The sequence below is a fragment of the Aspergillus welwitschiae genome (assembly GCF_003344945.1).
Source record: "Aspergillus welwitschiae strain CBS 139.54b unplaced genomic scaffold BDQ94scaffold_27, whole genome shotgun sequence".
Lineage (NCBI taxonomy): Eukaryota > Fungi > Ascomycota > Eurotiomycetes > Eurotiales > Aspergillaceae > Aspergillus > Aspergillus welwitschiae.
The window spans coordinates 426,421-448,981 of record NW_020798721.1 but is presented as its reverse complement, the minus strand read 5'-3'; the positions used below and the strand labels follow the sequence as shown (position 1 = coordinate 448,981).

At 44.6% G+C, this 22,561-nt stretch overlaps 7 protein-coding genes across 7 annotated transcripts; 3 read left to right on the top strand and 4 right to left on the bottom strand.

Moving 5' to 3' along the window:
• Positions 1–2,078: 2,078 nt before the first annotated feature.
• Positions 2,079–2,777, bottom strand: BDQ94DRAFT_161110 (uncharacterized protein; the record flags this gene model as incomplete). The annotated part of the gene is made up of 3 exons (XM_026769322.1): positions 2,079–2,432; positions 2,623–2,661; positions 2,691–2,777. The coding sequence occupies 3 exons, from the start codon at positions 2,775–2,777 to the stop codon at positions 2,079–2,081; spliced, it is 480 nt and encodes a 159-aa protein (XP_026623952.1).
• Positions 2,778–3,520: 743 nt separating this feature from the next.
• Positions 3,521–5,034, bottom strand: BDQ94DRAFT_172692 (putative MFS transporter; the record flags this gene model as incomplete). Its single annotated transcript, XM_026772012.1, has 3 exons — positions 3,521–4,581; positions 4,642–4,849; positions 4,924–5,034. 3 exons carry the CDS (start codon positions 5,032–5,034, stop codon positions 3,521–3,523), a joined length of 1,380 nt encoding a protein of 459 aa, XP_026623951.1.
• A 706-nt stretch (positions 5,035–5,740) lies between these two features.
• BDQ94DRAFT_180946 (putative glucokinase regulator family protein) lies at positions 5,741–7,997 on the top strand (the record flags this gene model as incomplete). The annotated part of the gene is made up of 4 exons (XM_026773779.1): positions 5,741–5,979; positions 6,041–6,494; positions 6,559–6,944; positions 6,995–7,997. 4 exons carry the CDS (start codon positions 5,741–5,743, stop codon positions 7,995–7,997), a joined length of 2,082 nt encoding a protein of 693 aa, XP_026623950.1.
• Positions 7,998–9,388: 1,391 nt separating this feature from the next.
• BDQ94DRAFT_180944 (DUF1343-domain-containing protein) lies at positions 9,389–13,704 on the top strand (the record flags this gene model as incomplete). Its single annotated transcript, XM_026773778.1, has 12 exons — positions 9,389–9,691; positions 9,753–9,858; positions 9,914–10,240; positions 10,395–10,399; positions 10,442–10,839; positions 11,276–11,467; positions 11,551–12,111; positions 12,163–12,359; positions 12,414–12,834; positions 12,889–13,132; positions 13,236–13,570; positions 13,625–13,704. 12 exons carry the CDS (start codon positions 9,389–9,391, stop codon positions 13,680–13,682), a joined length of 3,147 nt encoding a protein of 1,048 aa, XP_026623949.1. The 3' UTR covers positions 13,683–13,704.
• A 170-nt stretch (positions 13,705–13,874) lies between these two features.
• On the bottom strand, positions 13,875–15,203 carry BDQ94DRAFT_161106 (serine hydrolase domain-containing protein; the record flags this gene model as incomplete). Its single annotated transcript, XM_026769321.1, has 1 exon — positions 13,875–15,203. The coding sequence occupies one exon, from the start codon at positions 15,201–15,203 to the stop codon at positions 13,875–13,877; it is 1,329 nt and encodes a 442-aa protein (XP_026623948.1).
• A 328-nt stretch (positions 15,204–15,531) lies between these two features.
• BDQ94DRAFT_161105 (putative glycosyl hydrolase) lies at positions 15,532–17,166 on the bottom strand (the record flags this gene model as incomplete). The annotated part of the gene is made up of 4 exons (XM_026769320.1): positions 15,532–15,632; positions 15,682–15,753; positions 15,857–15,934; positions 16,086–17,166. 4 exons carry the CDS (start codon positions 17,164–17,166, stop codon positions 15,532–15,534), a joined length of 1,332 nt encoding a protein of 443 aa, XP_026623947.1.
• Positions 17,167–19,432: 2,266 nt separating this feature from the next.
• BDQ94DRAFT_161104 (uncharacterized protein) lies at positions 19,433–19,882 on the top strand (the record flags this gene model as incomplete). The annotated part of the gene is made up of 3 exons (XM_026769319.1): positions 19,433–19,444; positions 19,555–19,751; positions 19,816–19,882. 3 exons carry the CDS (start codon positions 19,433–19,435, stop codon positions 19,880–19,882), a joined length of 276 nt encoding a protein of 91 aa, XP_026623946.1.
• Between the last annotated feature and the right edge of the window lie 2,679 nt (positions 19,883–22,561).

Sequence of the window (22,561 nt, the reverse complement as noted above, 5' to 3'; positions counted from 1 at the left end):
TCAACCAGGACTTTCTTAAATTATTAAAAAAAATATATATTTGAAATAAATAATTATTTTACTTTAAAATATAATGTATTTAGCTGAAGTATCCTTTTATATAATAAAAACTAATATTTTTAAAAAGCTTATAAAGAATCAGTATTACTTAATTTTTAAGTAATTTATTATATATAATTAACTAGTAATTAGTATATCTAATCTAACAGCTATAAATAAACTAAATAAAAAAATCTAAAAATCTACAATTAAAGTATTAAAATATATTATTATATAATATATTTTTCTTTAAATCTATTTAAAGAAAAGGAACACCAGTCTCCAGATTTTTAGCTAATTAATAAAAATAAAAAAATACCTCATAAATTATTAGATTAATATATCTTTTATAAATCTATATTCAGAACTAAATAAAGCCGATAAAAACAGTAATACAGTTAATTTTCTTATTGAATTATGAAAGATTATATATTAGAATAAGTAATAGTAAATTAAGAAACTTAGAAAATATATATTTAATTTTTTTAATTTAAAATAAGAAATATATATTAATAATAATAATTTATATTATTTTTTGATAAAACAACTATCATGACCTCACATAAAAAATAAAAAGTATGTAAAAGTATATTTTATTATTAATATTAAATAATATTTATTAAGTATTACGTGATATTCAGTCTCAGTAACTTATTTATATAATTATAATTTTCTGACCAGATTCTTCTTTTTATATAATTACTACTTTAATATCATAATATTTTTGTTTCCAGAGAATCTGTGCAACTCAGAAATTCTATTAATTCTAGTATTAATTAGATACTCGCTGCTCACAGCTTTAATTATTAGAAGAAATCTTATAATAAAATTACTAAAGAATTTCTGTGAGTCTTCTCCTGGCACAATACTTTGGATGTAAAGTGTTATTTTATTTATCAGATCTCTTTTATAAAAAAAATAATCAGAACTGTTAGAAGTGATATAAAAGATGTAATAAATTTAATTACATATATAAATACTAATTATTTTACAAAATATAATTGTTTAAATAACTTTAATATAATTCTTAACAGTAACTATCTTTTACTATATTTCTAACTAATACCGTATGCAGTCTATTATCTAGTAAGACTATCAGTATTATTTCTTATGTATATTTAGCAATACTAAAATAGCTAAGACAGAAGAGTCATATTTTAATTACAACTAAATAATAAAAATATTTATAATAATTAGAGAAAGATATATTAAACTAACATTGAATGTTATAAATCTATAATAATATCTAATCATCCTGCTAAATAGAAAAATTAATACTCAGGGAGGAATCACCTGTAACAAGTTTTATAATATATAATAAAAGTTCCAGAAAAGATGTCCAGCATAGCATTATATTTTATAGATAAATTAAAAATAGAAATGAAAGATATAGCTGCTGAATAAAATAAAGTTATTTATAGATAATATAAATAAAATGAAATTCATAACACCTATAATAAAATAATATATATAATAGAATTTATATACTGTACGGCTTGCTTATAATAATTTTTAAAACCAACTAACTATTAAATCTTCTAAATTAAAAGATTATTAAAGATTCAATCCTAATCCACTGGGGTTGGTGCGCTGCATATGCGGCGGATTTAGAGTCCCCGTGATTTGTATAGGGCCGAATTCTTGGCATAGAATAGTCTTAATTAATTATTGATATCCGCAAGTTTTGACAGTAATTTTATTAGTATTATCTAAAAAGTTTGAAAAAATACTAGTCTCCCGTTCAGCTCGTCTCTTCGAGCGAAGATTAAAGTAGTAAAAAGAGATATACTAAATACTTATTCAGAGAGTAGAGGAAGCAAAGATTGAAGTAATAAAAAGGGACGCGCTGAACGCTCGTTCAGGGAGTGGAGGATGCAAAGGTTCTCTACTAGAACATAGTAATAAGCAATGCTGTCTATAAATGCTTTACAGAACCCTCGAACTTCATAAAGTAATTATTAAATAATGAATTTTGGTATTATCCGGAAGCCTTGTCAGCTTGCCGTCAAAGAAAGTAGTATGAAGTACCTACTGCTGCACTAGAGTTGAAAATTGAAGTAAGCATGAAGGCGCTGAAGAGGATCAGGAATGCTAAACCAAGGAGGAGCAGCAAAGAATGCCCTTTCGTCAGCAAGACGGGCAGGCAGTGTTGAATCGTCGTCGTCTGCACTGTGGTTCTTGACAACATGATATCCTAGCTTGAAAACAATACGTCTTCTCTCCAGAAGCAGATCCATTGCCGCATCCAGGGCGGCTTTCTCGGTGGCAAGGTCTGGTTTTGACAACACTCCCATTGTTCTGATTCCTCTCGGATCAGCGTCTTCCGCAAGTTTCAAGTTCTCCTGGGTTGTAATGTCGACATATATATATCGCAAGGCATAACCACAAGAATACTGTCAGCTAGTTAGTGGATCCCGTCTAGAAGAGAGGCTGTGGAGACTAACATAGTTCTAGAATCAGCCATATATGACTTGACCATGCTCTGCACCATCACAGTATCGCTTTCCCTTGTCAGTCCTAGTTGAGATGTTAGCAAATCGTCACTCAGAAAGATGAAGATCCGCTTAGCCTCCGCAGGAACACAGAATACGCAAGGACGTCAATAATTTTTGGATGGTTTTGCTACCAAAGATGTTAGTTAACTTATTGACAAAGCAGGTGGAAGCTGACCTCGGTTCCGCTGATTTCGATTTTAAGAATGTCCCGGCTAAACGCGCCAATGCCAGTATCTGAGCCATCTGTCACATGGGCATAATGGGAGAAGACCTTATTCCGACTTTTCGTAGAAAGTGCGATAGGGCACTTGCCAACCTTTCCGATTTCACTCGCCCGGCCCAAGACAACGTACAAGCACTCATGACGCTGGGAAGTATCAAATATCCAAGAGACCAAGTCAAGAGGTAGTTAACCCTGGTCATAGGCCTTGATTTCACGCGAATCCTACGAACCTATGGCCTTTGAAAAGGTATGTCAGCTACCAAGTCAGGTCGTCCGTTCTATGGGGCTTATTCCGGCAAGAAGACCCGCACCAGCATCCCGGGAAAAGATGGACCAACTGGAGAAGCTTTTTTGGGCAATGTATATGCTTAACAAACAACGATCTTTCTTTAATGGACACCCGTGCGATCTTTGCCTATTTCATTCCGACTTACAGCTTGCAAGCTGCCGTGACGACGCGACACAAGTCGAACAAAAGAGCGCTATCAGTTCCTTGCAAGTTTGAGGCGTCACGGTAGGTTGCCTGTTGCGTGGAGAAACGACTTTGTGGATAATTAAAGTACATTTGATTATTTTTGCCATTCTCAATTTTGAAGAATATGAGCGTTCGTTGCAAGGCAATTAATTTGCCAATATATCTGATGCTGTGACAAATTATGCAGCCTGAGGTTCCCATCAGGCTTCAACCTAGCTACTATGTCTGGCATTATTATCGTCCTCTATCTCTCTACTTTCGGATAATCCTCAGATCCACAAATTAGAATCACGGTAAAGGTTGCTTCACATCCTTCTCCGCCACTTCGGCAACAACGTCTTCCTCGCCAACATTTGTTGAGGTAATGGCCCAGACGGTAGGAATGACAATCAGTAGCGAACCGATGCAAAGTCCCCAGTCCATAGCAAACTGAGTCATGGCCGTCTTTCTCAAGGCATTCAATCTCCACGCCATGGCACCTCCAGTAGACTGAAAGGTCTTATAAGCACCAACCATTATAGCAGTTCTAGCAGGAGAATTAGACTGGGCACCAATCAACCAGTAACAAAAAGATTGCCAAAGGGCATCATATGCTCCGTAGCAGATATACAAGATGATGGGGCCGGCTGAGAGACTTCCATTCGTATAGTCAATGTTTTGTTTCAGTCCTTGTGCTATACGATGAGTAGACCACAGCTGAAATTTGTAGCCACCGCCCCAGATAGCCATCCCAGTTACAAACAGGGTTACCCAGCCCGCCACAGCACGCCATCGGCGGGTCAGCCATGGCATATCGAGCAAGCAGCCCATGATCAAGCCACCTAGCATCTGAGCCATCCAGTATAGTGCACCATTCAAGGATCGAGTTCGAATGTTGAAGTTCATACCATTCACCTCGTTTTGCTGATATGAATAGGGCACGTTCGCGGAGAAGAACAAAGGCAACATGCAGATAACCCTCCAGTCAGATACTGTGCGTAATGCAAGTCGTGCTGTCTGTCGCCAGTTGGGTTTCTCACTTGCAGTTGTATGTATCCCTTTCACTCGCACCGCTGATGGAGTGCATATCAAAAGTCCCAGCACCCACCCGACCAGCATAATCACAAGCAGAGCAATGTACGTTGCATCCGATATAGTGCTGGTCTTGGAGTGGAAGTTGAGGCCAAAGCTAGCGAGAGAGCCAACTCCGCCGCCGAGGTTGAAAATGATCCAAAACACGGCGATTGCTCGCCCCTTCTGAGATTCGGGAACGTAGGTTGTCATAATTGCACCCTGGGATACCCATAAGAACGAGGCACCTACACCCAGGAGAGCACCGGACGCAATGACAAACGCTCCATTTTTGTCATCTTAGAATTGCGTTTGGTCAATCATGTCCCCGTTTCTTTGTCTCGCTAACAAGAACTTACAGTTGAAATTCAGCAAGCTACCCGAATACAGGGCATATGTCCATCCGCCAAGGAGAAGGCAAACACGAGGCCCTACCCGCTCAAATATTGGTCCCACGACGAACAGAGCGGTTCCGGCAGTGGCAGACATTAGGGCAACTGTAGCATTGGCTGCTACAGTTGGGTCGACCTGACCGGATCCTCCAAAGCCGGAGAGGGCATTGTACATCTACAGCAATTGATTTGATTAGTATGTTGTTCACATCGTGCCAAGCCACGCATAGTAATAAAGAGATGTCTTACACCAGGGCAGCAGAAACAAATAAAGCTGATTAGAAGGATCTGAAACCAAGAATTTGTATAAACGCGTCGAATCATCTCCATCGATGATTCGGCAGCGACTGTCGACGACATGGAGAAGAATGTTGCACGGTACTCGAACTGGTTAAGAGATAGTGTTAAATACTGGTGCTTGATGCCCAGAAAAATTATGAAGTTTCATCCCCCCTGAACTGGTCAATGCAGGGCATATTATAGCTCCACCATATCGCCAACCCCAGGTTCCTAACCGTGCAGAGCCACATGGAACATGTAGTCGATCCACTCGGAGTAAGGTGATTAGAGATAGGCCAATTGAGGCTATCTGTAAGACCAATAATTTGAAAAGTATTGTCTGATCAGGAGATAAGAAGGTTTAACGCTACGAAAAAAGAGAAGAATTGGAACCGGGGTCATCGGCGTAATGTGGGGCACGTAGTTAATGCTCGGTGTGAATGAGCTGCACCAGTGGCCCAAGCGATCTCTTCTCTCCGGCTGGGCAGCAACCCCGCAAAATAGTGCCAGGTAAGGGGTCGGCGATCGCGCTCTCGGCGTGGTGAACTCTTCTAAACTCATTTTCGAACAAAACTCAATGTTCTGTGTCAACATTAAACCGCCTGGCCCACTTCAATGGGCTAAAACTAACATCTCGCCGAAGTAATACAACGGATAAAATTTTCTCGGATTCATGACGAGGTTCTGATATATAATATCCCGCATCTGTGACGCCAATATATCTCTTGAGACCCCGAGATAAGGTAAGCACATAGCAGTCAATCGCGGAAAGGCAGGCTTCGCAAATATGGCACAGGATGTCTTGGATCTATCGGGTTTACAGACCGAGGCAATCAATGAACACACCAGCAATATCGACAGGGTTTCGACTCTCCAGATGTGTACCATGATCAATGATGAAGACAAAACAGTCGCTGAAAGTGTTACAGCATGCTTGGAAGACATTGCGCTTGCAATAGACTTGTTAGTTCCTCGTGTACGCGTTGGTGGGCGAGTGATATACGTCGGAGCAGGAACTAGCGGTAGGTTCGTATTTCTGACATGACGAAATTGAGTCCCAAGACTTGCCAAGTAATGATTTCTCTAGGTTAGGAATACTGGACAGTTCTGAGATACTACCTACCTTTGCGGCGCCCCCGACTCAATTTGTCGGCTTGATTGCTGGAGGAGATGCCGCCATCCGTGAGGCACAAGAAGGAGCAGAAGACAGCATCACAGCAGGCAAAGACGACCTTGCCGCGATGAATCTTAATGGCGAACAAGACAGCATTATCGGAATTGCGGCATCCGGCCGCACGCCTTACGTCCTTGGTGCACTCGAGTATGCGAAGAGCTTGGGCTGCCTCACACTTGGAGTTGCATGCGTATCACCGTCAGAAATGGGTCAATCCGGCAACCTTGATATTATGATTGCACCTTTACCTGGCGCAGAAGTCGTCACTGGGAGTACGAGACTGAAGGCGGGGACTGCCACGAAGCTGGTATTGAATATGCTGAGTACTGGCACTATGATTAAGGCTGGGAAAACATATGGGAACATGGTGAGAGATCTTTAGTCAAAAAGTTCCCACCATGGAGAGGAATGCTGATATCTATTTGCACCAGATGATCGATCTTATCGCTTCAAATCAGAAACTCAAGCAAAGATCGCGAAATATCCTCCGGAGGGTTAGCAGACGATGCTCAACTATGACCGATGAAGACTTGGATGATCTGCTCGCCCGTTGTGGTGGTAGAGTCAAAGTTGCACTTCTTGTCGCAGATAAAGGGGTCTCTGTGGAAGAAAGCCGGGAGCAGCTTGAAATGGCTCAAGGTGTTCTCGCCAAGGTTATCGCGACCGAGGATAAGGCTCCAGTCAAGACACCTCTGATAAATGGATTTAAACATCATCGATCAGCTCTATGTATTGATGGTGGAGGGTCAAAATGTGCCGCCGTAGTAGGAGATACAAGCGGGAATATAGGGAAAGGCGTTGCTGGACCTTGTAATCTGTGAGCCCTCATACTCTACTTCTAAGCCTTCAGATATATGCTGACAATAGGAGGACTGATGGCGAGTTCGAAGCCTCGGTGGATGCAATAGTCACAGCTGCACGAGAGGCATTCGGGAACATTCCCAATTCAACGAACCATATTAACGGCATCAATGACTCAACAGATCCACACCTGTCATTCATTACAAATCACGGCAAGTCATTCGATTCAATCTGGATCGCAAGTGCCGGAATGGACCGTCCAGGGATGCGAGAACGTGTGCAAGCAGCAGTGGCACAGAGACTAAATCTGAATAAGTCGATTCAAATGCGGGTAACCAACGACGTTGACCTGCTAGCTGCAGCTATGACACGACACCCAGAAATCTCCTCGAGCTTGGTCGTCATAGCTGGCACTGGTAGCATCGCCATACGCTATGCTTATAACAACGATGATATAGTACCAAGGCGCGTTGCGCGCACTGGTGGATGGGGTCATCTTCTTGGAGACGAAGGAGCCGGATATGCAATTGGAAGACAAGCCATCCGGAAAACCTTGTTCTCACTAGACAATATCAAACTTGCTCGGCAGAAATCTGGTCTCAGCACGCTAGGATTGAAGATAGTGAACATCTTCTCTAATTACTCGTCTAAAGAAAACGATGATGCTCTGGATATTGACCTCCTGAGCAACGTCCTGATGGCGAGCGAGGACAAATCCGCCAAGAGTCGAATCGCAGGCATCGCACAAACAATTCTGGACTTGGCTGGCTCTGGAGATGCCGAGGCAGTGGGCATCATTGCTCAACAGGTAACCCGTTTCGTCGACAACACTTTAACTCGTCTACTTGACCCTCAATCGCATGGTTATGTAGACCCGTCAAAATGTGGTCTCATCCTCTCTGGAGGAGTGATGCTTCACACTGTTTATCAAACCATATTTCAACTTGCCCTAGCCAAACGCAACATCCGCTTTAGCTATACGGAAGCTGTCCCCAATGCGGCAATGGTCGGAGTCGAATACTTACTAGCATCGCATACTCTTCGTCCTCTGCAGAATGGTGTGTCATGATCCTCTGTTATAGCTGGCGAGACCACTTGGAAACCCAATATAGACATAGAAACTTTTGGATCGTCACTGTACTATTAGGACCACATGTAAGGCAGTAGTATCATATATATTACATGCAGCATGGAAATAGTCAGCTTGCAAATACGATTGTATAAGACTAATCTGGTAGTCATGACACCTTTTTGGCTTGGCGGTATATTTTCCACATATTAACTCTACGGGATACTGGATACGTCTGATACCTTGGCCCTGCATTCTCTTGCGAAGCTTCCAAAACTGGATCATGACTAGTCGTCATACTAGTTGGACGTGGTTGTCAGGAATAGGAGAGGTTTGGTAAGTCAATCGAAGATTGCAAGCTCACGAACAGAGTTCCCGGGGCTGGGCTTGAGGCATGAGAGGTCATCCTTCCGTAACAGGTAAGGCATATATATTTTAGCAACTAAGTGCCAGAAGAAATCTAGAAGTCATTTCGAAAGCGGTCTGCGGTAGGATATGCCAAGGAATGTTTCTGAATCAAACGAGTTCATTCATGTTGATGCTTAGTGAACGGTGCGTAGTTATCTATTCGCCATAAGAGTCATTATCATCCTGATTTGTGATCCAACTAAATTTATTTAATAATTTCCTTGCCAGCTGAGGCAAATATCTGCTATGTTATTGTGTACTGATCGGAGTTCGTCGACATTAGGATATAAAATGCACCCATTATCGTGCTGGAGGCCCGGTGTATTTCGTACATCAACAAGATCCGAATCATTCTCGATATACTCCATGATGATGAAGGGAACAGGCCTTGCCACACTTAGATCTGTCATGCTGTAATGTAAATATAGGGTTTAGGTATACGTGTGTGCCACTCGATAAATCGTGAAACAGACACTTCGTCTTTGACTTCCCTCCTAGGAAACGCGCTGCCTTGTAGCAATAGGATTAGCACTGCATTGAGGGCACAAGCTAGAAGCAGGGCCCTGAAAGGCTATCAGATAGTTGGTGAGCATCGAATGTCGGCTTGAAACATGCAACATTGATACTTTAGAGTTAGGGTAAAGAATGTAGTGCTGTTATCGCGGAGTGTCTTCGGGGTGTTTTCGGGGTAAAGGAAGACCCACCCAACATTAGGCATCATTTGCTTAAAGGCTTCTATCAGTGATTGAGAGTTCCCGTTTTAGGTGAGGAGTGGCCATTTCACTTGCAAGTTAGTATTATCCTTGCGGGATAGTGATCTATAAGTGAAGCACACAATATATAAATGTCAATCAATCCCTCCAGGTGTCCTAACGAGATTTTAAGACGCACCTACAGTCAGAATTTGTTCAGACATACGCATGATTCAAACCGGTCCCTTCTTCTGTTGGTGATAACGATTTCAGCTTGTCAAGCGGATCAAGATGAGGGTTCTTACTATATTCGCTGTTCTCTCTCGAGTGTCATGGGCTACACATACAGTCAAAACCGGTTTGGATGTTTTATTGGAAAGCAATTACACACAGCTAGCTGGCAGAAGAGTCATCGTACTCACTAATCCGACGGGTGTGACTCCGGACTTGCAACTTGGGGTTGACGTTATGTTCAATTCTGGCGCCGTTGACATCGTTGGTGTCATGGGTCCTGAGCATGGTTTCAGGGGCACAGCCCAAGCTGGGGGCTCAGAAGGGACGTTTATTGATCCAGTAACTGGATTAACAGTTTATGTACGTTTCTTTCCACCAAAAAGTTCATCTGATATATCTTTAACAGTTCCTTCTGTTCTAGGATGCGTATAATGTCAACACGAGCACACTTGTTGGCTATATCAAGGAATCTGAAGCGGATACCGTACTATTTGATATACAAGATGTAGGAGCTCGGTTTTATACCTGTCAGTCCAGTTCATAGATATATCCAAAAACCCCAAAATAACTAAGGGCGAGCAGATACTTGGGCCATGTATGACACAATGGTGGCTGCAGCCATTGCAAATGCTAGCTTTGTGGTCGTAGACCGCCCAAATCCTATCACAGGATTGAATGCATTCGGCCCGGTACTCAACGAGAGCTATGCATCTTATGTGGGACGGCGTCCTATTGCACAAGCTCATGGCATGACAACGGGTGAATTGGCATCGATGTTTGTTGGAGAGAATTGGATTCAGGAAGCTGCAAACGGTTCGGACCTGAACTTAGAGGTCATTCTAATGAAAGGGTGGAAGCGATCGATGACATGGAAAGATACTCATCTTCCATGGGTCATGCCAAGTCCAAGTAAGTGACCGAGCTCCTTATCAATAGCAGAGCACTGCTGACATGCGGTATCATAGACATGCCCACTCCGGACACAGCTTTGATCTACCCTGGTGCCTGCATGTTCGAGGGGACCAGCATTTCCGAGGGGCGTGGAACTACTCGACCCTTTGAGGTACAGTATTGCGTACGTCAAAGGAGTGGAGTTTGAAATCTGACTAGCTGCAGTTACTCGGGGGCTCCTTCACGAACGACTCATGGACCGACGAAATGCGAGCACTTAAAATCCCTCATACGAACTTTCGTTCTGCTTGTTTCAGCCCGACAACATCAAAGTTTCAGTCACAGACCGTTTGTGGACTTCAAAGTTATGTTTTTCTCGATTCTATCGGTGACTATGAAGAATTTGATCCAGTTTTCCTTGGAGTATCATTGCTCTGGAGCGCCAAACATCTCTACACTGTCGGCGGTAACGACACAGGCTTCGGAAATACGACACAAAGTTTCCACTGGCTATTCGGTTCCAAAACTGGCCTGTACGATGTGGATGTGTTGACTGGTGGCTCTTTGGTTCGGGAAGGCATTGAGGCTGGACTTCCTCCGGATGAAATTCGGTCACAGTGGGAGGCTGACTTACAGGCTTTCAAGAAGAAGCGAGAAACTTATCTTCTATATTGACAAGTCGGAAGTTGAAGTGCCGTATGTAATATCGAATCAGGCTTGGAGCTTGTAGCCTAGAAAGTGCTTAGTTGAATCGATGTGCGAATGGCAATGTGAGGGAGAGAATGGAAGAAAGTTGCGAGGGAAAGTTGGCGTTGCAGTCTCCCGTAGAATGCCGAATTTGGAAATAGACACCTTCCCGACGGAATGCGGAGAAAATGTGTCCGTTTGGCTGCTTCTGACGTGTGGGCCTTATCTACCTTATCAACTGAACCAATAAAATGCTAGCAGTGTCAAGTTATTGCGGAGTAATCGGAATAAATGTTCATCTTCTCAACTTCTTCCAACACATCAATCCTCAATTGCTTCTATTCCTTGTATATCGTGATATGACAGATGTCTACACCATCATGCTCAACCAGGGGAGCAGTGGAAAAGAATCGCATTCGGGTCCCCTCGTGTGAGCCCTGTCGTCTATCCAAACTCGCTTGTGATCACAAGCGTCCAGCATGCTCCCGTTGCGCCAATCGTGAAATCACTGAAAAGTGCGTCTATAGAAAGAATCCATTTAAGCGACATAGGCCAATTGTGGTCTCTAAGCAACATCATGCGTAAGCTCCTAGTCTTTCGGCGACCATCATCCCCTGAGGAAAGGAGCTAATCTCTAGTAGACTTCCAGCAAGCGGGCCAAATGGCTTGTCGCCTGAAAGACCATTGGCCACTTTTCAAATGAAACCGTATCCAAATCCAGGTTACCAAGGGTCATCATCTCTCAAGACAGTGCTGGATAATCTTGGCGACCACTTAGCCGTTAGAATTGATACCTCCAGACCTCATGTTAACGACCAACAGTCGTCACGAGACGCTGTACTTCGGGCAGACAGCTCCAAGATGGTCGATGAAGGAGTACAGCTGTTAGAGACGTTCCTTGATTATCTTGCTGATGACGATTTTCGACAACTGTTCTCCGAAGCGAAAGGCAGTGATTTACAAACCCACTTAGGCACCTTCTTACTTTTCCCATTCTTTGAAAGTCTGGCAAACGAAATTGATATCATACGACAATCAGAAAATCGACAGGCGAGCTCGTTTGCACTGTCACAACGCCTCTTCGAAAAGGCAAACGAACCCGTTGAGATTCATAGCGCCATGACTCTTGAGGAGTTTGCCGCTCAGTACACGGGGCTAAATTTACGATGGGAAACGGTGGGTTTGATTATTACACTAGCTGGGTACGTACTCCTAAATTTAGTTTTCATTAAATATAATGCTAACTAGACAAGCATTGCTTCTACCGAGATACGAGTCCCGCATCCAGCTTGCAAAACAGAAGAGGAACGTCAACTTCTGAGGACAAACCTTGTTCATTTGACCAACAAATGTGTCGGCTTCTGCGATTCTTTGGACACATTGAATGATATCACTATGATATTCTTATATGAGAGTTTCCTCCTTGCTTCAATATTCTACGGTGATCAAAGTATGAACATGAACGACCCTAACAGCAGCTCAATTCCATTGACAAGTATTATAGGTTTCAAGGCTTGGAGAAGACTTAATCATGCTTCCAGCGCACTCTTTGCAGATGGGCTTCACGAGACTGTCAAAGAAAAACAGTATCTCCCATTCTTCCTCACACAGTTACGTCAGCAAATCTTTGCACGAATATACGGATCCGACATTAGTTTTGCTGTCTTTTTAGGCCGTCCTCCGCGGGTGAGTAAACGGTTCTGTTATACAAGTATGCCCCTCGACATTGAAGAGGATACGTACAGTCTAGTAGGAGAAGACTTGGACCAGGAATTGGCACACCTGGACCGAAACGGTTGGAACACACTCGGCCAGATCAGGAAAAGTGCTGTCATACGATGGTCTATGATCACCTCTATGATCCGTGAAGATGCTTTAGAAACTCTACTTGGACGAAATCTTACCAATGTACCACAGCGAATCGGGTATTTTCTCTCTCCATTATGCTACACTTCATGTTGATATTGAGATTTTACTAGTGATCTTCAAGCGAAGATTGACCATGCGTGGAAAGATCTTCCCCCGTTTCTCACGATTCCAACCCGGGATTTATGGCTGAAAGGACGTTCCTGCCACGAGGTAGACATCTTGCATCAAATTCGTCTACTTTACCTCAACACTGCCTTTTTAATTGAATGGGCGGCTTCGCGACATGGCCTTCAAGATACTGGTGCCTTGTTTGTCAATGCTAGTGAACTACTCTCATGGGTTATTGAGGCTATAGTCAGGCGTGAACAGCTGTCCAAAAAAGGCTTAATTTCTCTAGCATGGAGGGTATGTTGCAGTGGAAGCTCGCTTTTTTTGATGCCAAGTACTGATATAATAGGTTGCTTCTTGTGCTCTACCCGCTGCCGGTGCTATTGCCTGGTATCTCCTCCAGCCATCGTCCCGTGTCGGCTTCAATCTCGACTTGTCATCGAGAAGACGCAGCATAGAGAATCTCTCAGTGCTCATTGCTCACATGGGTGTCCTGCATGATCCTGGAGACGGCAACTATCAGCTTTTCTGCCACGCCAAAAGTGCTCTACAATCTGCAATGGACACTATCCTCAGCCTTCCAGATCCCGCTCAGCCTGAGAATTCCTTAGATATGTTATCCTCCCCTGCACTGTCACCAGACTGGATCTTTTCGGATTATTTAGGGCTCGGGGTTGATTCATGGTAGGTTTCTTTCATGCTGCATTTATTGGAGAGTGTTGACTAATTCCCTGACAGGATCGGTCTTCCGGATCGCGGGTCTTTTATGAGAATGGATGATAATATGCCATATTGAATGGTGAATATTTGTGTTTATGGTAGTGAACCTTTAGAAATTTCTGGATTTGCCTTAACAAAATTATCCGGATTCATACTGCGGATTCTGTAATATATGAGGTATTTGCATTCGAATACATTCCTCGTGTACATACAAGTGTATCGAAGGAATGAATCCAGGATCCCATCTGGTGCGTCCTCCACTCAACCATTACAATAGAGGAAACGCAACATCCAACCCCAAGCTCTTCCCAACCCAATACCCAATAGCCTCTCTCACAATAGTATTGCTAGACCATGCCCTAGACGGATGCACCCGGTTACTAAAATGCAACCAAAAGGCGTTATACGTCCTATCCATCACCAACGTAGTCCCGGTAAATCCAGTGTGACTCGCAGTTTGCAAACTCGCCATCGGTCCCGCAGTAGAATACTGATCCAACTCAAACCCTAAACTACGAGCATCCCCCGGAAACCTGGCATTGAAGTTTGTGAAAATCATGTCTACCGCTGTTCGAGAAAGGATCCGTTGGCCTGCATATGTGCCGTTGTTGAGGATCATCTGGCAGAATGTCGCTGTATCGCGCACAGTGGAGAATAGACCTGCATGACCTGATACGCCGTCTAGGGACCATGCGTTCTCGTCGTGAACTGTGCCGCGCACTGGTTGCGGACGCTGTGGTTCTGAGGGTCCGAGGGCTGCGATCTGAAATTCTTGTACGGCTGTGCGGTCGTAGTTGGGTGACTGGGGTGTAGAGCCTTCGATATTCCCGCGGTTGAAGAAGGTAGATGTCATTTCAAGCGGTCTGGTGAAGTCATAGATAAGATCATCCAGGGCACGTCCCGTTACGGTCTCGATAACGAGGCCCAGCGACATAAAGTTGAGATCTGAGTAGAGGTATGTGCTGCCGGGGGTATTGATAATTTTTTGCGTCAGAATTGCTTTAATGCGTTCATCATACGTCGTATAATAAGCAGAGAAAAGTGGTGGCGATGGATCAGCAGCGAAACCGCTTGTATGCGTGAACAGCTCCAAGATAGTAATATTCTCCTTCCCATACGTCGCAAAGTCCGGTATATAAGTTGCGACAGTTACATTAAGCGCAATTCGACCAGCGTCAAATTCCCGTAAAGCAGCTACCGTGGTGAACAGCTTCGTGAGACTTGCCATATCGTAGACTGTATCCAGGGTGGTGTCTTCCTGCAGGTATCGAGGTAAATTGGTGCCGTTGACATCGGCGTAGAGATTTCTCTTGCCCAAGGCAAATTCGCTGACGATGACACCGTCGCGAGCCACCAGGGTAACAGACCCTGGCTCGATCGGATGGATTTTGTCGTACGAGAACTTGCTATAGTTGGCAGCATGTGTATATGCGCTAACATTTTGGACCATTTGGTGCAAAGGGGCGGATATCATGCCGACGGATTCTGGTGAGCCATATACCAGTTTCCCATCGTTATTTTTTGTTGGACTGGCAAAGACAATACCAACTGAGGCCACTGCCAATGCAAGCCTAGCAAAAGACGTAGTAGTTCTCATGATGAAATGTGCGAGCTGCTTTCTGATTCAAATCTCTCCTCAACTTAGATTGTACCAGGTCTCGGTGTTTCTGTCATCCATTGATACTTGTCATGCCTAAATATATCTAAATAGGTCTGCTGCGTTCGGAGTCACCATCTCGGGGTGTTTGATTGGTAGTATACGTTACCCCGCTTACTTTTGTGGTTTCGGCGAAGAGCATACAGTTTACTCCGAGAGAGATAACAGATAAACCGAATGCGTACTAAAATCGGTTTGCATATCGCTTGGCCGCCATTGCTGGAAGCTTATCATTCATGTTTATCGTTGAAATGTAACTCTGTCCATTTTAGTATGCGCATTTGTATAGCTCAGTAGTTTCTAACTGATACGTGCTGATCTTACGGAAAGTCGGCATATTTGACTCCGGCTGATCGGGACTCACTCTCTCTGAGTAAGCAGCATAACCGCTTTAATATTTTTGAAAGCAGAGATATACTTTTGATAGACTTGTATGGTTTTTTAGCTCTCCTCGACGGTGTATATGTTGTTTCTGCGACTTTCGAAGTTTCTGTTGCGGTGGCATTAGGCAATAGTGTCGCAACGAAAGAGAATCCGACATGAGGAGATGAGCGGAAATGCTTCGGACATTATTCATTTTGTTCTTGTAGTACCATGCCATATGCTGCTTGGAACTGATCGTGCATTCGCTCTTGGCATCTTGCAATAAATCTCACAAATTTGGATCAGGGCTATATATTATTGTTATTAATCTTCTGGTCGAATCACTATGGGCTGTCTTCGTTGGTGGTTTGGTTTATCCTGTTCTGATATTATCCTATCACTGCAGTAATCTACCTAAGAAAGACAAGCACCAGTAAATCTGTCACCCTCGCAGGGTACTCCGGAAAGCCATAATTCGCTCGAATGATGCCTCCAAGGCTGTTCGAGATAAGCTTCCATTCTTCAACCCCGCAACGAGTCCTTCTGTCGCCATCAGGCCCTCGGTCAGGTTTCGTGAAGCACAAAGGATCATGTCTGCACCTGCTTGCTTGGCTAGAAGCGCTACTGTAGACCAGTCCCCATATGGCTTTACTGCTCCAGCCTCAAGTGCATCCGTCATGATCACGCCATTGTATCCTAATCTGCTTCGTAGTTCTCCCTCAAGCCATTTCCTGCTCAATCCTGCCGGCCGGTCATCTACCATGATATACTTGCTCCATGAGGCCATGATCAAACCAAGGCCTGCCTGGATAGCTGAACGGTATGGGATTTCATCCACAGCTCGAATCTCGTCGAGAGTTAGGTCAAGAGTAACAACGCCGGCGTCTGTGTCGTTGCCAGCTGGATTAGCACCGTTTCCAGGGAAGTGCTTTCCAGCTGCCGCAATTCCTTTTTTCCGCATAGCTGAGAGGAAAGAAACCGCACAACGGGTGACAAGCGAGGATGTATTCCCAAATGATCGTTGCCAGTAGTTCATGAAGCTTGACTCCTCGCGGTAAACATCCAATACTGGAGCAAGATTAACGTTAACTCCGGCTGCTAGAAGGGCATCAGCTGCAGCACTGCCTCCGTGCGACGATGCGAGAGTAGGGTCTCTAGCGAGCCCCATCTCTTTAGCAGACTCCCATGGTCCTCCGTTGGTAATACGCTTCACATAGCCGCCCTCCTGGTCGATCATGATTGGCAGTGGGAGGCCCTTATACGCAGGGGATTTGGCGTGTGCTTGTTGTAACTTGCTCATCAATACTGATGTTTCTGTCAAATTTGTCTGGTTGATGTTTTCGCGAAAGAGAATGAGGCCCCCGACTTTGCCCTCATTCACGAGATCGAACAAGGCATCCGGCGGACTGATGCCGGGATAGGTGTAAACGATGTGCTGTCCGGCAAGGACAGCCAAGTCTTCGGCTCCCGACGGGTGGCTGAAGGCACTCGCAGCAAGAAGGGGGGTGGCCACGAATGGGAGATACCTAAGGTAGAACATTATGGACTAGTATACGTGAACGTGAAGTATGCACTTGTAGACGAGCTGTGTTCGTGGCGAAGAAGAGTTGTATATATGCTACGGAGTATACTATATTGCCTATTGACCCTCGTCGGAGTCATACGGACACCCCCATTGCTGATAAGGTGCATTTTCGCTGAGTCGGAGTTAGATTCGGAGTCTCGGAAACGCTGATTCATGGCAGGTAATTACTGGCGTGGCATCACCGACCCCACATCGCCCCGGGCAGTGGAAGGGAGATGCAACAAATGACACTGAGCAATAAGATATGCGTGTATCGCATTGACATGCCTGCTTAGACTTGTTAAACCGCGGGCTCGGGTCGGGTTTTCTACCTACCTTGATCCGCCCGCCCGGGGTTTTGGAGCGGGTTAGCAAATATGTACCACCGCCCATGGAGTATCCAAAATTCTTCGATCCAACCCGTAAACCCATAAAACATGCCAAGACAAATCCTAACTAGATATTGCTAGACTAGGTTGGGATGGGTTACAACCGATGGTGATGATGATGATTATTCATACGCTGACATCTCACCTAGGCGATATGCATGGATCCACTATCTACCTCTTCTGTGTACATCCATTGAACGTGAACGATTACTTCTCGATGGATTTGAAGCCTTGTCAAGGCCTGTGGTGGTCTGTGCCTGAGATTGTGCTCTGCTGCCCTCGTGGCGCGCGACTTGGAAACCTCTGCGGGCGCCTCCGCAAAATCCAGTACCGTCTCAAGGATGCTGCTGTCTGACAGGATTTCTTATAGCTTACCTTTCTTACTGTGGCCTGCTCCTCCCAGCATATCTGATCAGATTATACGCCCAGCTCTGGCTTCATAAAGGTATACAAGATTTGGTAAACTTTACGGCCACTAAAATACTGGTAGTAAATGGGGAATCATGCATTATTATTGGCAGTTGATGTTACCTATCTATACGATCTCAGAAAATACTAAGAACAAGCTATCTGAATTCTTTCTACCTATTCAAATATCCTGATTGGCTAATCTAATTAATACAGTATTTTTAAGCAGGACGTGCAGTCTTATTTAGAAACCTTTTTCTTTTGGAAGTAGAGTCTACAAAACTAACAGCCTAACTATATAAATAGATATATCATCTGCAACAATACAAATAGCATTTCTGGCCTGCTTTTTGTATTATAAGAATATTCAGATTTTTCAAGATAGGATTCTTAAGTGAACAATTTCCCTGGACAGGACAATCCGAATTACTCTTCTAGGAAGAGAGTAATAGTAAATGTGTATCCTTCTTCCCTTTCTATATTATCTTTACCGTACGAAGCCACTTTGCGGGCAGCTGTAGGAGATATTAGAACTGTATATTAGCTATATATATATTTACGCTGTTTAAGTAATACTTCTACTACAGGGGCCTAATATGATAGTTCCAGGCTGAACTTTTAAATGATAGCCACTGTAAATTCTGCAATAAACCGGTATTTACAATATACATTGGTGAAGATATGTCGAGGGAAAGAGTTGCCTAAATATTCGATAATATAGGAACTATTCCAATGGTCTTTTTCCATAAGTACCTGCTTTGCGATTGAAGACCTGGACCGTCATCGTGGAGAGAATGGACTCGACTCTCAAGTACAGGATGATGAAAGAGAAGTGACCACGGGAAAGGACACGAGAAAGTCATCATACCTTGTTACATTACTCCCAAGAGCAGTCCGCGTCCGCCGAGTTCCACGGCTGGGTGAAGGAAGGGCCAAATCAAGTGCGGTTGGAGGAGTGGGCCGCCACTTGGGACAGCGAGGAGTGACCCGATTTTGCAATACAATAAAACACAAGAAACACAATCTTAGGAGAGTGGTAAACTGTGATGAATAAAATGAGGCAGTAAGAAACAAAATTCGAGGATATTACTGTTACATATAGAGCGATGACCGAACCAAACCGGGAGAAGAGTGGAAGCAGACAAAGGAATGGCATAATGGCACAGGCGGGATAGAGACATGTCATGGAGGAAGGGAAGGGGACCTCGGGTGTGGCAACCGGCTATGGCAGAGGGAAAATAAAGGGCGGAAGGGGGAAGTAGATCTCACCATCACCCGCTTCACAAAACCGGTTTCGAGTAGCCTAATAGTCAGTCCGCAAAAGCAAAAAACGGATAGATAACAAAGGCATTAACCTGCCGCGAATTTTCTTCGCGATATTGTCTTTGCTTAGCTTCCACTGGTAAAGCACTTGATTTAAAAGATTTGGCTCTCCGGAGGGGGAAATGAACAATTGTGTAAGTCTCATCGATTACGATCTGCCCTAAAAGCAAGTCGTATTCTCGCGGCCTTCCGTCTACTGGCCGCATAGCACTACAACAAGAAGTCACCACCATTGACCCGTCAGTTTCTCCTCGAGGCGGTCGCACAACTCGGGCTCTCGACAGTTCCCCGTGCCTCCTCTCTTCATACTTGGGTGCCATGCCCGGCAAGACGCATGACAGATACACTGGGTACACGCGGGAGGCTTTGTGCAGCAGACTCAGCACCTGATATGCGACCGCCCATGGCCCAGAAGTGTCCTTTCATCCTCCGAGTCATGCAGTAAGCTTTGTCATCACATTAATTTGCCGGTCTACAAACAATTCATAACTATTGCAGTGTCTAGACGGCGAATTCCATATACTTTTAATTCGCTAGCCTTCAACGGGAATATCTTTGAACTACACCACTAGCTATCAATAAATGCTCAGCTTTCCCACTCCTGTCTGTCGGTGCATGATATTTTTCACTACACCTTCAAGTGAAAACGACACCATCATCATCCAGAAAGGAGTCCAGTTTGACAATTCAATAGATATACCGGGTCCTAAGCTGTAAAGACAACTAAACCGGGTATAGCACTTTAAGCGCCAGTTGCCTGCGCGCGCCGCTGGAACGTCAGCTCACGAACGGTAGTCACCTTGTGTCGTTTTTAGCTCCCTCTCCCGCTAATGTTTCCTGCCCAATGATCAACACTGATTCCCCCTGCTGCCGCTGAAGGGTAGGAAAGATTCAGAAGGCAAGAGATTTTTCATTCCACTGGAATATACTGCTTTGTCTTATCACCTCCAAATAGCATTTTGTTTCCGTCATGCTCCAACGTACGCCGAAGAGTGTCTCCATAAACTCGCAAAAGTAATCAGTACAACTCGAAATAACGACAATCACTCATTAATAAAGGAGCAACTCACTAAGACATGATACTGTTCGTTATCTCCCAGAGGCTGCTCTTGGTCGCTGCTGATTGACTTTCGGGTCACGGTGATCATAAGCTTGTACTTCACGACGATCCTGACCACCCTCGGCTGCACCAGTAAGGTGCTTTTTGCGAAAATGGTCCGTCATCTTGGCGTAGGTTAGATATCCTTTCGAGCATCCTCTCAGGGGCAGAAAGAATCCTTGCTAGTACGCTCTTCACCCCTCCCAATTCACGCTGGATCTCATGTGTGATTTCACAATGTATCATGGCCTTGCCATGGAGGCAACTAGGGTACTATTCTCGATTCAAGGCAAGGTAGCCTGCGTGATTGCTGCGAGTGTCTGATCTCGGATTCATCGCGGATCTCTCTATCGAATGCGTCGGCATGGGCGGAGTTAGGAAGATCATTGATCCTAGTCTCTTCTTGTCTCGAAGTAAGCGACGGATGAGAAAAAGCACAACAAGAGCAAGTCAACTAGTTTGTAAGCTTGGAGTAGGTTTGCGAGGCCTTCAAATATTATCTCCCTGATGTGGAGGAGCCTGATAATACGATGTAGTTAGTGGGATCGAGGATAGATAAAAAATATATACAAAAAAATAAACAAGGGAGCGACTCGGACGGGATGCAGTAGAGACTCAAAAGACAGAGCAAACAGATCCCTTCATCACAATTCCCGCTATGCACGTGATAGCAAAAGCTGCGCTTGGGCTATACTGATTCTGTGTTCAAACAGTCTGGGCTTAACGCGAGAACCGGCAAGTAACCATTCGCAAATCGAGCCTACATGCATAGGCCACGATCATAGAAGGCGATGTGATATTGCTCGTACGAAAATAGTTCTGGCGATTGCAGATTGGGCAGATGCCTAAAAGGGAAGGGCAGTTGGTTGAACGGGCCAATAGGGAGATGAAGATACAATGCGTGTTCGGCTCAATACTGGAGTTCGCTAGCTGGCCAATATCGGAATCAGCTAAGAACTTTGGACCAGTGTTTCAGTTACAGGGCATGTTCCTCACTGTCGCAGTACAAAGGCACGGTCGATTTCGTTCCCAGGTCCGAAAGATAAAGTGGAGCCAGACAGCAGTCAGTGCACTTACATTCAGGCTCTGTCTATTTACGGCATGAAACGGATCGAAAAACCATCCCGACAGTAGTAATCTGACCGAGGCTGGAGCCTATGGAACGGATGCGAGTCGCCCAAAGCGTTCAAACTTGAGGGGGCGGTGGCGTGAAACATTAGGCCAATACAGGGTAACAGGCCGGTCTCCAGTCTAGGTTCTCTGGTATTGGGATACGTATAGCGCAGGGACCCGAATGGCATCTAAGGCGCACGGCAGTAACCCTTGTGCAGTCGACCTCATTCGATCGAACCTTGACCTTTGTCTCATTGTACCCTTTCCTCTGTCCGCGTGCGTGCACTGGTACCCTTTGCCCTTTGCAGAAGGGGTCCGGCGGTACTAGATTGGGTATGATTATGTGACTATACGTATGCTCTGAGACGCAGGCCCTCAGGCTCTTTTCTGTGTTCTCTTGGCGAAAAGAATTAGGGGATAAAACAGAATGTGAGATAGAGGATGGATCCTGTTTAGCACTGGAATGGGCCCACGGCCGCCTCAGGTAGGGCTCCGCACCTAATACACATCCAGTAAGGCCTTCCTGCAATATATTCCTGAGCTAGCCAGGGAACCCGTCCCTGTTTTTGCTGGCTAAGCTGAACTGGTCCAGACTATACTCCCTCAGTCGATATAGCTAACACGCTGGAGGCGTTCCAGCCGCTGATTCAGGAACAGTGGTGAGAGCTTCTGCTCTTGGGGAGACCCCTAGGCCCCTGATCAACTCAACTCAAAACCAGAAAGTTTGTATACTTCACTTTACTTCTTTTGGTCAGTGCAGCAAATAATACACGTCTAGTCCCACCCGATCAAGAACTGGAAACCGGACAGCAGAACAGCTCCGCCCCATTTCCGTCCGTTTCTCAAAAGCCGTCTGTAACCGCTACGTGCTATTCCAATTCATAAACTGATAGGTTATTTTCCTTATCAGCATCTGTACTCCGTCCGAGCCCCCCTGTATCCCATCTTTCATCCTACCCCGTTGTCTGCTTGTCCAGTTCGCTGATCGTTTAGCCATTGCACAGCCAATTCCCACTACCTATCCGCTTATCTGTATGCT